General features: G+C 41.2%; 1 protein-coding gene across 11 annotated transcripts in view; it reads right to left on the reverse strand.

The window, feature by feature from the left end:
- ACACA (acetyl-CoA carboxylase alpha) overlaps positions 1 to 14519 on the reverse strand; it is a 277027-nt gene that overhangs the window by 160037 nt on the left and 102471 nt on the right. For all 11 annotated transcript variants that reach the window (XR_004972815.1, XM_036340342.1, XM_036340341.1 and 8 more), the window contains 8 exons: positions 10264 to 10414; positions 9384 to 9487; positions 5500 to 5581; positions 4702 to 4847; positions 3456 to 3606; positions 1755 to 1889; positions 1031 to 1177; positions 540 to 728 (listed from right to left, as the gene is read on the reverse strand). Coding sequence is in view for 10 of the 11 variants with exons in the window: in XM_036340342.1 (XP_036196235.1) it covers positions 540 to 728; positions 1031 to 1177; positions 1755 to 1889; positions 3456 to 3606; positions 4702 to 4847; positions 5500 to 5581; positions 9384 to 9487; positions 10264 to 10414 (1105 nt within the window). In the remaining variant the exon portion in view is untranslated. The remainder of the gene's footprint in view (positions 1 to 539; positions 729 to 1030; positions 1178 to 1754; positions 1890 to 3455; positions 3607 to 4701; positions 4848 to 5499; positions 5582 to 9383; positions 9488 to 10263; positions 10415 to 14519) is intronic.

The following is a 14519-nucleotide window of genomic DNA, read 5'->3' on the forward strand; positions in this document are numbered from 1 at the left end:
GTATAATATCACTACTAAGAATCTTAATTATAACATGATAATTTCTATCTTTTATATGTAGGGAGCAGCTGAAAGTTACTGGGCATAGATTAGGGGCGTATGTTAAATAAGCAAACAACTTTTATTTCTTTTCACCCTTCCCCAAATGAGTTAATGAGTACATCACAAAACCTACCAGAGGCCATGACAATCAAGATATATCAAAGGTCAAGGTCAAAACTTTACTCCCCGCTTGCCTAGCTTTACTCCCTACATGCAAATTGGCTTTAAGGATACACATGCTGCTGAGGTGTTAAAGAAGTCTTTGATAATAAAACTGTGAATATCCTTCACTTTAAATTCATAAAGATATCTCTGATTTGGGTATATGTCCCTCATAACCACAGATACTTTACATGTCACATACAGTACTTTAATTACTGGGCTTGTATGTGTGGCAGTTTTTTGAAGGGCATAATGCTTAAAACTTTAACAGCACAACATCCAGAGAGTAAAGAAATGGTGGCCATTAGAAAATGATACTGTTGCTCTATAAATACCTGCTGGCTGGGAAACTGACAGAGGACTGATGTGATGTTGCTAGCATACTGAGCCATTTCCTTCTTGATAGACTTCTCCACGTTGGGGGGGATGCGGCCAGAGACACTGGTCATGATATCTTGCAATTCTAGGAGAGGTAAGGAGGGATCTCTGAGAGTCTTCATCAACCGCTCTACCCAGTCTTTTACCTAAGAAGAAGGAAATAATAAAATAGGATCCAGACAAATTAGCACAATAAAATGATATATATCTGAATTCACTATCATATAGTACTTACTTCAAAATTGCAATAAAAGCATCTAACACTGCCCAATTATATGTGAAGTCGATAAAATGGATAAGAAGCAAGGATTTAAAGACTTCAACTCCCTAAACTAAAGGGGAAAGAAGTCCATCTAAAAAAACATTCTTTTGCAACTTTTAAACTATCTTGGAGAACAGGTACCTTACCTTATTTGTACATCCCTTCCCAAAGAGAAGTGATTCATACCCTGCTGCTAAAGAAAGGATCTGGAAGGCAGTATCCATTCATCACGTTGACCAGATTGTCCAGGACATAGTGGAACACTCGATGGAGCTTCTCGCCTCTGAGTGCTGTGCTCTGGATCTGTGGCAGACTGCCGGTGTGAAGCTCAGCCTGTCAACCCAATGAGAAATCAAGTCATCCCCTACCTTCTATGCAGGGTGCAAACATACCACTGCAACTTAGAATCATCATTCAAAAATCAAGACACCCCTTCACCATTTGCAACTATAAGGAAAGAAGTCAATGGAGGAAGCATCATAAAAAAACAATCATAGAATCTTATTATCATAATAACTCCTGCAAACTCTAAATTCATAATACTATAAACACAAAAATAAGGCATACGATCAGGGGGCAAAGCTTAAGAAAAACTGGCAAACCAAGCACAGAAATCATTTGCCCCTCCAAATTACCTGTCATGTAATTAGCTCTTAGAAAGCAGTATTTTTTCAATATGTTTTTATTGATTTTAGAGAGAGAGGAAGGCAGAGGGAGAGATAGAAACCTCAATGCATCAACATTGATCGGCTGCCTCCTGCATGCCCTCTGCTGGGGATCGAGCCCACAACCCAGGCATATGCCCCGACAAGGAATTGAACCTTGACCTCCTGATTCATAGGTCGCCGCTCAACCTCTGAGCCACACCAGCCGGGCCAAAAAGCAATATTAAAAGTCCCTTCCTACTTACCTGCTGGACCTTGCTGGGGTTATCCAACTGCATTTTGGCTATTACACACCCAGGGTCAAGAGCTGCTCCAGGCCGCTTGACATAATGAATACAGCCAGACTCTATAGCTGTTAAGGTCATTACCATCTTCATCACCTATAATGAAAAATAAATAAAATTAGAATTTAATCTCTCTTTACACAGATGAATGATTTAAGGAGGTCACTTTTCCCCTCATCATCTAAGTTGGACTGTATCTTACTCAATCCAGAAAAACGGAAATCGATCAAAATCTCCAAGAGATTACCAAGGAAGGCAATTAGAAAATCTCTCAGGACCTAGCTTTAAGGATTAATAACAGCTACTGGAATTTCCTATTTTTAACTGTTTAAATCCATTTTTTCATAATTTCTATTTTTACTTGTTTTGTACTTAGAAGTGATGAACAATTTAGTCTCCTCATACTCTCAGATCTAAATGCTCACTCTGCATACATGAGATACCCAAGCTAAAATCTAAGAGTCGGCCGAAACCGGTTTGGCTCAGTGGATGGAGCGTCGGCCTGCAGACTGAAGGGTCCCAGGTTCGATTCCGGTCAAGGGCATGTACCTGGGTTGCGGGCACATCCCCAGTAGGAGATGTGCAGGAGGCAGCTGATCGATGTTTCTCTCTCATCGATGTTTCTAACTCTCTATCTCTCTCCCTTCCTCTCTGTAAAAAATCAATAAAATATATTTTTAAAAAATAAAAATTAAAAAAAAATAAAATCTAAGAGTCATTCTTTACTCTTTTTTCTCCCTTATCTACAATTATGAAGCCCAGCCAAATATATCGTCCAAACCTCTCTCAGAAATCTTTTTCTCATGCTAGCTGTTTGGTTTAGACCCTCATCATTTCTGGCCTAGAGTACTTCAAAAACCTCCCACAGATTTCCCCACCTACTATGCACCTCCAACAAGGACACTAAGAGCAATCATTCTAGAACCCGAATCTTGCGCTATCACTTTTCTATGTAAAATCCTTCCATGATAGTCTAAGCTTCTTAGTATGTTTTATAAGGTCCTCCATGATCTCAAATTGTTTACTTATTTAGCATCTTTGCTTGTCATTCCCATTAAAACTTAGTCCATTCTTAGCAATACCAATATGTACTTGCAGTTCCCTAAATATACCATACCCTCTTGCTTTAGTGCCTTTGTACATGGCTGTTCCTTCCCCTTTCAACATTCTTCCCTGCCCTTCTTCACCTGGTCCATTATTATCTATCTCTCAAAACTAAAATCAAAGTCCCTCCTCTCAGAAGTCTTCCCTTACTAGCCACCTACATCCACCTAGCCCCACAGTAACTTGAGTTAGGTGGCCCTCTGTGCTTGGCTCTATCAGATTCACATTTCATTACTTGTGTTTAGTGGCCCCCCTCTACCTATCATATTTTTCCTGTATAATCAGCACATAGCATAAAACCTAACACTCAATAAGTGCTGTTGCAGCCTAGTATCTATTTTTAGAGCTAGCAATTCCTCATCTGTCAAAAAAAAAACAACCTGTGAGCTTTGCATTTATTGTTAAAATCTTAAGATTCCTAGCCCCAATTAAACTAACTGATGCTCTTTTCTGTCTATTTTCTATTTACTTTCGGTTACTCTTCAATCCTAGTCTATCCCAGACAACCCCATTTCTACCTTCCCTCCCATGAAACAAAAGCCCTGTCACCCCTCCAACCTCAATCTCAGCATAGCACTGGCCAGAAAACACATGGCCTCCATCCTCCACAATGTACTGGATTAACTTCCCAGCAGAAGGTGAGCGCATCACTGAAGGGTCATTCTCTTTCTCAAACACACAGGTTTTATTGCCAATCGTGATGCGATATCTAGGAGATAAGTAGGGTATGTAAGCCAATAAAGCACCTAAGGAATAATTCTACCATAGGGAATGGCAGAATAATGTCATTCTTAAAAAAAAAATACAAACAAATAACTTTATTCTGTACAAACACATGCACACAGGATACTCATTTCATCTTTGTTTATAATGCCAAATAAGCAAAATTTCCTTCAATAAGGGTTAGATTAAATCAATTATGATACATCCATATAATAGAATACTATACAACCATTAAAAAGATGCCCTGACTGGTTTGGCTCAGTGGATGGAGCGTCAGGCCTGCGGACTGAGGGGTCCCAGGTTCAATTCCAGTCAAGGGCATGTACCTTGGTTGCAGGCACATCCCCAGTAGGGGGCGTGCAGGAGGCAGCTGATTGATGTTTCTCTCTAATCAATGTTTCTGACTCTCTATCCCTCTCCCTTCCTCTCTGTAAAAATCAATAAAATATATTTTTAAAAAAAAAAAAAAGAGCAGGCATCTCTATTTAAAAAAAAAAAATCCCACAAAGATGATAAAGATGTAACAGCTAACATTTCTTAAACCCTTATTATGCCCCAAAGTTCTTAGCACTTTACATATGTTAATTTAACTCTCACAACAACATTGATTGGTGTTGAACAGTCTACAACAGTGGTTGCCAACCGGTGGTCCGTGGACCACTGGTGGTTCATGAAGTCCAAAAGGTTGGCAACCGCTGGTTTACAATATATGTTAAGGAAAAAATAAGGTGCAAAACAATATCTAAAGATTATTTTTATTTATGAATGCATTTAAAAGAAAAAAATAGTACATACATGTAACTTGTAGACGCATGTAAAACTTCAATTCATAAGAAACTGTTAACAGTAGCTCCTTATAAAGAGAACTTATTTTTCATATCTACTCACATTGAAGTGGTAGAGACAATGTTTTTCATTGTAAACATATTTTTGTACTCTTAAAATTTTTTGTTAAGTGCATGTACTATTTTTTTTTTATTAAAACAGAATACCAAGAAAGATCTTGAAAAATCCCAAGAGCTAGGTACTATCTGAGAGGAAAGGTAGATGACCAACATATAGATCTCAAACAGCCACTCACCTATCCACTTCTTCCTTCATGTACGTGGTGTAACTGCTGCCATCATATGACAAGAGCAGTCCCCCATCACTCAGCCGATGCACGTCTACTTCTACACATGAGCCATTCATGATCACCACATATGAGTTAGGGGACTGTCGAGTCACCTAGGGAATGAGAACCAGAAAGGACAAGTTAATATCCCTTCCAGGTGGAGTCCCAGATAAAACTCAGTATTTAAAAAATATAGATTTAAAAAATCTATCAAAGAGGAAGGACATTCCTAGCACTGGTGCTCTTAGCATCAGTGTCTGTGGGCATGGCTCAGCCCTGCTCCAAGCAAACAGAGTGACCTTAGATGCTTTCCTGGTCTGGCTGTTCTCTGTCTCCTTTATCTCTTCGATCCATATGTGAAGTCGAGGAACAACTAAAACATTTTCAAAAATGTTGCTTCTGGCCCTAGCCGGTTTGGTTCAGTGGATGGAGCATCAGCCTGCGGACTGAAGGGTCCCAGGTTCGATTCCAGTCAAGGGCATGTCCCTTGGTTGCGGGCACATCCCCGGTAGGGGGTGTGCGGGAGGCAGCTGATCGATGTTTCTCTCTCTGACTCTCTATCCCTCTCCCTCTCTGTGAAAAAATCAATAAAATATATATTTTTAAAAAAATGTTGCTTCTGGCCTTTGACACAAATAATGACTAATTTCATAACACTCAGCTTTGCAGTAAACTAAACTTTCCCCCCTATCTCTGGACCTACAGGAAATAAGCTAACAAAGAGAGACAAAAAATAAGTGTACACTTCAATGGGTTTCAACATACCTTAAGTACATACTTGATTCCCTCATAGATAAGTTCAACATCTACAGTGTTCAGAAGTGTATGAGCAGGAAGGACTTGACCCCTGAAAGAACAACAATGTGAGATACATTTACTTCTAGAAAGTTCTAAAAGTGTATTAGGGCATATCAAAGGTTATTGATTATAGCATTTCCTGGAATATCAAGACTGGAAAAAAACCTAAACGACCATTAGTAAGGGACTAATATATAAATTATGAAAAATCCATATAATAATGGGGTATTATGCAGTCATTAAAAAATAAAGATGAAGCCTTTTATGTACTAATATGAAATATTTTTAACAATAATGAAAAAATCAAGTGAAAAAATGAAAAGCTATAATTTGTGTTTTTAAAAAATAAGGGGTGAGGCCCTAGCTCGTTTGTCTCCATGGATGGAGTGTCAGCCTATGGACTGAAGGGTCCCAGGTTCGATTCTAGTCAGGGGCTCATGCCCAGGTTTCGGGCTCCATCTCCATTAGGGGGCATGCAGGAGGCAGCCAATCGATGATTCTCTTTCATCATTGGTGTTTCTATCTCTCTCTCCCTCTTCCTTCCTCTCTGAAATCAATAAAAATATATTCTAAAAAAATAGGGGATGGGAAGAAACAACTATTACATGCATATTTTATACTAGAGGCCTGATGCATGAAAGTCGCACAAGGGGCTCGGACCTCGCAGCCCCAGCTTCATCTGGAAGGTCGTCCAGAAGGACATCCAGAAGGTTGTTCGGCCATCCAGTCTAATTAGCATATTAGGCTTTTATTATTATCCTAGCTAATAAAAGAGAAACATGGTAATTAGCCGTACAGCCACTACCCTTCCCATTGGCTAATCAGGAAGATATGCAAATTAACTGCCATCCAAGATGGCAGCCGGCAGCCAGGCAGCTTGAAGCTGAACATGAGGCTTGCTTGCTTCAGTGATGGAGGAAACCAACGTTCCCCACCTGCCTTGCCGGCCTCTGAGCTGCAACTCTAAGAAACATTGTAACAAATATAGAAGCTAAACAAACCCCCAGAAACCTGCTTTAGTCAGCCAGGCTTCAGCCAGCCGGACCGCAACATTGTTTCAAATACAGAAGGTAAACAAAGGCCAGAAACCTGCTTTCAGTAGCAGAGGTCTCATAGCTGGAGCCGAGCCTCAGAGCTAAAGCTGGCCCAGAATAAAAAAAAAAAAAAGGAAAAAAGGACAGGTTGGGAGCTTCAGTCACCCGCCAGCCTGAAAACAGCCCTCAGCCCCTCACTCAGACTGGCCAGGCACCCCAGTGGGAACCCCCACCCTGATCCAGGACACCCTTCAGGGCAAACCAGCCGGCCCCCACCCGTGCACCAGGCCTCTATCCTATATAGTAAAAGGGTAATATGCCTCCCAGCACTGGGATCAGCGGAGCCGCAAGGCCTCCTGGCACCGGGATCAGCGTGACAGGGGGCAGCGGCCAAACCCCCTGATCGCCCTGCGGCTCTGTGTGTGACAGGGGGCGGGGCCACAACCTCCCTATCCACCCTGCTCTGTTCGTGACAGGGGAAGGCGCCCCAACCCCCTGATCAGCCCTGCTCTGTGCCCGATATGGGGGAGCTCCCCAACCCACTTATCGCCCTGTAGCTCTGTGTGTGACAGGGTGCAGCGCCCCAACCCCCCCCCCCCCCCTTACAGGCCCTGCTCTGTGTGTGACAGGGTAGAGCCATAACCTCCCCATCGGCCCTGCCCTGAGTGTGACAGTGGCGACGCCCCAACCCCCTGATCGGCCCTGCTCTGTGGGTGATAGAGGGCGGCGCCCCAACCCCCTGATCTGCCCTGCTCTGTGTGTGACAGGGGGCGATGCCCCAACTCCCCTATCGGCCCTACTCTGTGCGTGACAGGGGAGAGCTCCCCAACCCCCTGATGGGCCCTGCTCTGTGCGTGACAGGGGGGAGCGCCTCAACCCCCTGATGGGCCCTGCTCTGTGCATGACAGGGGGGAGCTCCCCAACCCCCTGATCGCCCTGCAGCTCTATGTGTGACAGGGTACGGAGCCCCAACCCCCTGATGGGCCCTGCTCTGTGCGTGACAGGGGGTCGCGCCACAACCTCCCTATCGACCCTGCCTTGAGTGTGACAGGGGGTGGTGCCCCAACCCCCCAATCGGCCCTACTCTGATCGTGACTAGGGGTGGCATCGCAACCTCCCGATCTGCCCTGCTCTGTGCATGACAGGGGGCAGCGCCCCAACTCCCCAATCGGCCCTGCTCTGAGCCCGACCAGGGGCTGCACCTAGGGATTGGTCCTGCCCTCTGCCACCCAGGAGCGGGCCTAAGCCAGCAGGTCATTATCTCCCGAGGGGTCCCAGACTGCAAGAGGGCACAGGCTGGGTTAAGGGACCCCCTCTCCCCCCCGAGTGCACAAATTTTTGTGCACCGGGCCTCTAGTAGGTAATAAAAGCCTAATATGCTCAACCGCTCGCTATGACATGCACTGACCACCAGGGGGCAGACACTCCAACTGGTAGGTTAGCTTGCTGCTGGGGTCCAGCCAATCGGGACTGAGCGAGACGGGCCAGACACGCCCTGGAGCCCTCCCACGGTCCCTCCCCAGCTGGCCAACTTCCTGTGTCCCTCCCTGGCCCCGATCATGTACCAGTGGGGTCCCTCAGCCTGGCCTACACCCTCTTGCAATCCAAGACCCCTCAGGGGATGTTGGAGAGCTGGTTTTGGCCTGATCCCGCAGACCAGGCTAAGGGACTCCACTGGTGCATGAATTCGTGCACCGGGCCTCTAGTGTTTATATAAATTTACAATATTTGGAAGGTTACAGAAGAAACTGGTAAATTGGGTTGACTACAGAGAAGGAAACTGGGTGGACAGGGAACAGAGATAAGAAGAATTTTCACTATATGCCTTTAGTGCCTTTTGAATTTTGACTCATGTGAATATATTACCTGTTCTTAAAAATAAAAACTTAAAAAAAGAAAAAGGCTCCAAAATGATCACCCCTAATCTACTCCTATCAACTGAGTTTTATTCAGGGTCTTAAAGAAAAAACAGTAGTGCATGGCTGGGTGGAGGGGGAAAGGAAGTACATTGTAAAGCAGGAAACATTATCAAGAAAGACTTCTGATAATAATAAAGAGAAGAAGTGGTAGAGCAAGTAAGGCAAGCTGTTAATAATTGGTCAATCTGGGCAAAGAATATAGTAGTTGTTTGGACTATTCATGCAACTCTTAAAGAAGTTCAAAATTATTTCAAAATACAAGTTTTAAGAATAAATGAAAATAACATTAAAAGGCAGGGGAGCTTATAGAAGAGATTATGTAAAACACATGTGTACACTAGTAGGGAAATCACTTAACTAGGTAGAGATGGCACGTTGAGAAACAGAAATTAGTAAGACTGGACTGGTAAAAAGAGGCCAAAATATATAGGGAGTTAAAAGTCACACTGAGGGATTTAGATTTAAACATAAGGGTAATGTGAGTTGCTGAAGATTTTAGTGCATCAGAGTAACAAAGTGAAAGATATTTATCATAAGACTTGGATAACTGTGAAATCTGAGGGCTCAATGCTAGAGAGAACACGCAGATTTTCATCATTAGGGTAGAGAGAGATTTGATGCTTGTACTGGACAGAATGTTTATTTTAACAGGGTTCTAGTTTTTTAAAAGCAATCTGTTCTAACTGCAGGATCAGCTAATTTCTAGAATCCGTTATAGAGTCCCACAATAATTTGTCATAGTCCGTACATCCCTTTTCCTGTCCCCACTGTCAGTGAATAACAGGTAGCACTCACAAGCCGCCAGAAACAGGGAAAAGAATAAATGGGTCTTTGAACTTCAGTCCTGTACTTCAGGTCCACTGATTAACTCGCACAGCCAAGGAGAAACACAGCCTACCTTTCTAAGGAGTGAAGGAAGTTAGAGACGCTATTCCGCAGGCTCACATCAGCCACATGGAGAGCCCCACACACAACTCCCAACATGGTGTCAGGTCGCTCTGCCTGAAAGGAAGAAAAACACGGCAGATAATAAAAAGCACAGTCACTTGGCACCACGGCTCCTCAACTTAAATAGGGCTCAAATTTCCTGTGAAGATACAGCTAGCACTGAGAATGGATGGAGTCCTTATTGCCAAAGGATTTTTTGAGCTACAAACACATTTACTTTAGAATCTGAATAGAGGCCTCATTTGACTAGAGATGAAAAACAACTCTCCCTTCACTCTAAGATTTCTACTGAACCAATCAAAGAGCTGCTCAAAAACAAGCCTTTGTCAGAAATAAACTCAAAAAGAAACAGAGATTTGGCTACTGATAATCTCAAAGAAAAATGATATATAACCAAAATTTGGACATTTAGATAATTTAATTGAATGTAATGATTTTAACAAAAATCTTGGGTAATTTAGAAGAGCCCTGAAATTCAGGAATAAGAAGTAACTGTTGCTTCACATGAGGCCCCTCTCATCAGCATCTGTTAAACAGATTTAAGAATTAGTAACTCTAAGCCAGACTTAACATCAAATAAGGAAAGAGAAAGGATCTTAATCCCTATGTGCCTCTCTTCAAATATACCCCAGAAAGTAATATTAGAACATGTAAAATGACAGTGTAACACGGCACAAGAACTCTTACAGTGTTAATTACACTGACTTCTAGGTTTTTTTCCAAGAACCATTTACATTAGAATCAGATAAACTTTATCTAGTGACATAGACTGATCACACCACAAGTCTATAAAAACTCAATCCTGTTTGTGTAAATGGAGAAATACACACCTGTACTTTTTCTGCTATCAGTCTGTCCAGCCAGCCAGTGTCAATTCTATTCAACTGAAAGCTTTCCGTCTCCAACAATTTGATCAGGTATTCAACTGTAGTTCGAAAGTCACCCCGAATAGATAGCTCCTTCAAAGCCACCACCATGTTTCTGGGAAAACAAAAGCAGATCTGTTTCAGCAACAAATGTTTCAGTGTTGAAATTTCCATCATTTTAAAGAATTGTTTCATTCCTTTGGAGTCTTAGAAGGGAGGGGAGAGGGACAGACAGCTCTAAGAACAAATGAGGGTGTAAATATAAGGGTGCTCATTCACATGCATTCCAGATGGGATGATTTTCAAGAAGTCGGTAAACTTATGAGTTCTGACTGATATTATCATAAGTGCATCCGCAAATCACATGCATTTCATTATATGGAGGACAAAACAAATTATGTGCAAACCATCCTCAGCTTTCACTTCCTAGGTTCCATTCATTTATTGATTGCTAACTAGAATCAGAGCATAATTTTCCTCTCCCTAACACCTTATTTTATTGAGGTATAATTTACATATTATAAAATATAGTTATTTTTAAGTATACTGTTCAATGAATTTTGACACATTCTCATACCTTAAAGATTTCCATACAATAAGCAACTGTCCCGATATAGTCAGGTATCAGCCTAACACTTCATGTGACAGTGGAGTGTTTTTTAAAGCTGCCTTTTAGATGTTTGTGAAATGACCACTCATTACTTTTATTACTTCCCAATCAAGTGTCAAATGATCTAATCTTAACAGGATTTCAAATACTCTGGGGGTTTTTTCATGTATATTTTTGCCCAGTGTCTTCCCTGCACAGAACAGGTCTTTACTTCAACAAATAATTATTATGCACCTCACAGACCCAAGGCACATACTAGGCTATTAAGGGAAAGAGAATATAGATACAGTAATTGCTTTCAAAATATATGGCAGAATATCATCAGAGAGAGATATAAGCAAAGTGCTGGAGGAGTTCTAAGGAGGGACAATACCCACCTTCCTATGATTTCAAGAAGAATGTGGAATCTGACGTGGAATGAAAGCATCCCTGAGAATATGACTGTGATAGGAATATTATTCCAGTGGTCCAGGCAATCCCTCAGCCTAGAACATTAGTTACTTTCCCATCTCTGCCTTCCTCTCTATGTCCTCTTTTGGCCTAGCTTATTCCTATATACTTTTCATATATTAGTCTAGATGCCATTTCCTCTGAGAAACCTTCCCTGACCCTCTCTAGACTGAGTTAAGCTGACTTAGCTGTATGTTCCTGTAACACCATTATGTAATCCCACTATCATAAGATAACAACTTATTAGATTGTGTTTAACTGTTTATTTGCCTCTCACCCTCTGGATTCCCAAGCTCCATGAAGGCAGAGACCCTATTTTGGTCCTTCTTGTATTGCCACATATTCAGCAAATATATTTTTGAATGGAGTGAATGAATAAATAGACAGAATATCAAGAACAAAGGGAAAGAAGGAAGAAACTATGGGTTGTGTTCATTATGATTGAAGCAAAGGGTATGAGGACAGGAACTAGTGGCAAATCCATCCATTTAATAAACATTTACTGAACACTTACTATGTTCAGAGGATACAGCAGCAACAAACAGACATGGTCCTGTTCTCATGGTATTTAGATTACGATGTATGGGAAATAATGCTGGAAATATAGGTTGGGGCTATTCTAGAGAACAAGAATATTATGAATGTTATGAGTAAGAAAAGATATAAATAAGAAAGAAACAAACTCTAAGCTGAGGGATGAACTTTTGGCATGAAGTCAAGAAGCAAGCTTATTGTAAAGACCATATTTTTAGTATGCTAAAAGTTAACCTAATTAACTTACACCTCATTAGAGAAATACTAGAGGCATGGTGCACGAAATTCGTGCATGGGTAGGGTCCCTAGGCTTGGCCGGCAATCAGGGCTGATCTGTGGGGTGACCAGCGGGGCAATCAGAGGCCCCAGCCTGGGGCCTGCAGGCTAGGGGCAACTCCTGCATTGAGCATCTGCCCCCTGGTGGTCATCGTGCATCATGGCAACCGGTTGTTCCACCAGATATTCTACAGGTTGTTCTGCCATTCGGTCGATCTGCATATTAGGCTTTTATTATATAGGATACAGAGCAAGTCAGGAAGTAAAGAGCAAGGCTTCTGGACCAAGTGATAGGACATGTCCTATAGAAAATACTTAGCAGTCTGCCTAAACAGGACTATAAACCTAAATACCAACAGAGGGACGTCTCATTTATTCTGAGAATGTAAATGAGAAGGCAGACTGTGTGCAATAGAGAATTCATGTTTCCTCTAAAAGAAGCAGCCACACAGAGGTTTAGTTAACTTTTGCCAAGTGGAACATAAAACCTATGTTGTCGTTACCATCCCATTTTTAAAGAGAAGGCAGAAATCCATATATTAAATCTATCAATTTTTAAATACTGGCATTTTTTAATACATTAGCACCCTGTAAGCCAATCAAACACATGTATGGCTGTGACTATTTGGAAGGCTGCCATATGTTTGATTGAATTACAATTTGCAAACTCTAGCATAAACCTTCTTCACTTTGGTAAAGCAAGAGATGACTGTAATAAAAGGGGGGTGGGGGGTGTCAACTTTATACCAAATATTTTTTCTGGTAGCACTGCTTTAATTTGGAAAAACTCTACTTAAAGTTTTACTTTCCCCCCAACCGTTCAGGAAGCCATTTTATTTATTTGATTTGATTTGATTTGATTTGATTTGATTTTTACTGTTAATCCTCACCAGAGGATACTGAATTTTAGAGAGTGGAAGGGAAAGAGAGAGGAAGAGAGAGAGAGAAAGAGGGAGAGAATCATCAGTTTGAGAGAGACACATCAATTTGATGCCTCCCACATGTGCCCGACTGGGGCCAGGGATCAAAGCGCAACCCAGGTATATGATCTTGACCAGGAATCGAACCCATGACTCTTAGGTGCATGGGTCAATGACACACTATCCACTGGGCCACACCAACCAGGGCTGCAAGTCTTTATTGTTGACACTATTGCAGATGTCGCTCATTTTCTCCCCCTTTGACCCATCCACCCAAGCCCTCGCTCCCTCTCTACTTATAGTTTTGAATAAATGGGGAGAATCATAGAGGACAAAATAGAGAAAAATTGAGACTTCCCTACTTCCAAAAACACTATTAAAAACCAACATTATTAATACTTATTGACTACTAGCCTATGTATACAGTCCAAAGATCAAAGGAATGGTATTAAATGCTTGATGTAAGGAAATAGACAAAAAATAAAATTAGTTCAATTTTAGATAAATATTCTAAAATATCTAAACTGTCAAAATTACCTCCTAGAGCCCTATTTTTAGGCAAGCAATATTGCTACTAATTTAATATTTAATGTTTATGTCTAATATAATATTAGCCAATAACCCTTACAATATACCAGTTACCTTTGGATAAGCTGTGTGTACTAGTATATTTCATAGCAGAATGAGGTCTCTTCTATAAGCAATGGGGACAGTTGCCTTATGTCCTTTGCATGTAACAAGCAGTTTATTATTTTAAATGACTATGGGACATTTACTGCTACAGCTTTAGTTTGATGACTAATAACAGGTCTTTCTATGATTTATAGAACGTCAAATTCTTGGTCAAGAATCTACCTCCCTACAGCAACATGGGAAAATGATATGTTTAAAGCAATCAACTTTATAAGTTTATCAAAAATATTTGAGCCCAGGTGGTGTGGCTCAGTGGTTGACCAAGAGGTCATGGGTTTGATTCCCGGTCAGGGTACATGCCAGGGTTGCGGGCTCAATCCCCAGTATGGAGCGTGTAGGAGGCAGCTGATTGATGATGTTTCTCTCTCATGGATGTTTCTATCTATCTCTCCCTCTCCCTTTCTCTTTCTCTAAATTGAATAAAAACAAATAGTAAAATAAAATATAAAATAAATAAATAAAATAAATAAAAATAAAATAAAATAAAATAAATTATACACACACACACACACACACACACACACACACACTTGAAAGCACAAATACTTAAAAAGGCTTGAACAACAAACTGGAAAACATCTGCCAAACACTGCATATTTTAACACACATGAATACAAGTATAATTGAAAATATTCTTAAAAAGGTTGTCCATATTAATACTTTTATAGCAGTTAAATGGTTCCCTGCCTATACTCACACCTTCACTGAAGCTTAGCACAGATTTATTTTTTTAAATG

Source organism: Myotis myotis, unplaced genomic scaffold (assembly GCF_014108235.1).
Source record: "Myotis myotis isolate mMyoMyo1 unplaced genomic scaffold, mMyoMyo1.p scaffold_m19_p_17, whole genome shotgun sequence".
In the NCBI taxonomy this organism is placed as follows: Eukaryota; Metazoa; Chordata; class Mammalia; order Chiroptera; family Vespertilionidae; genus Myotis; species Myotis myotis.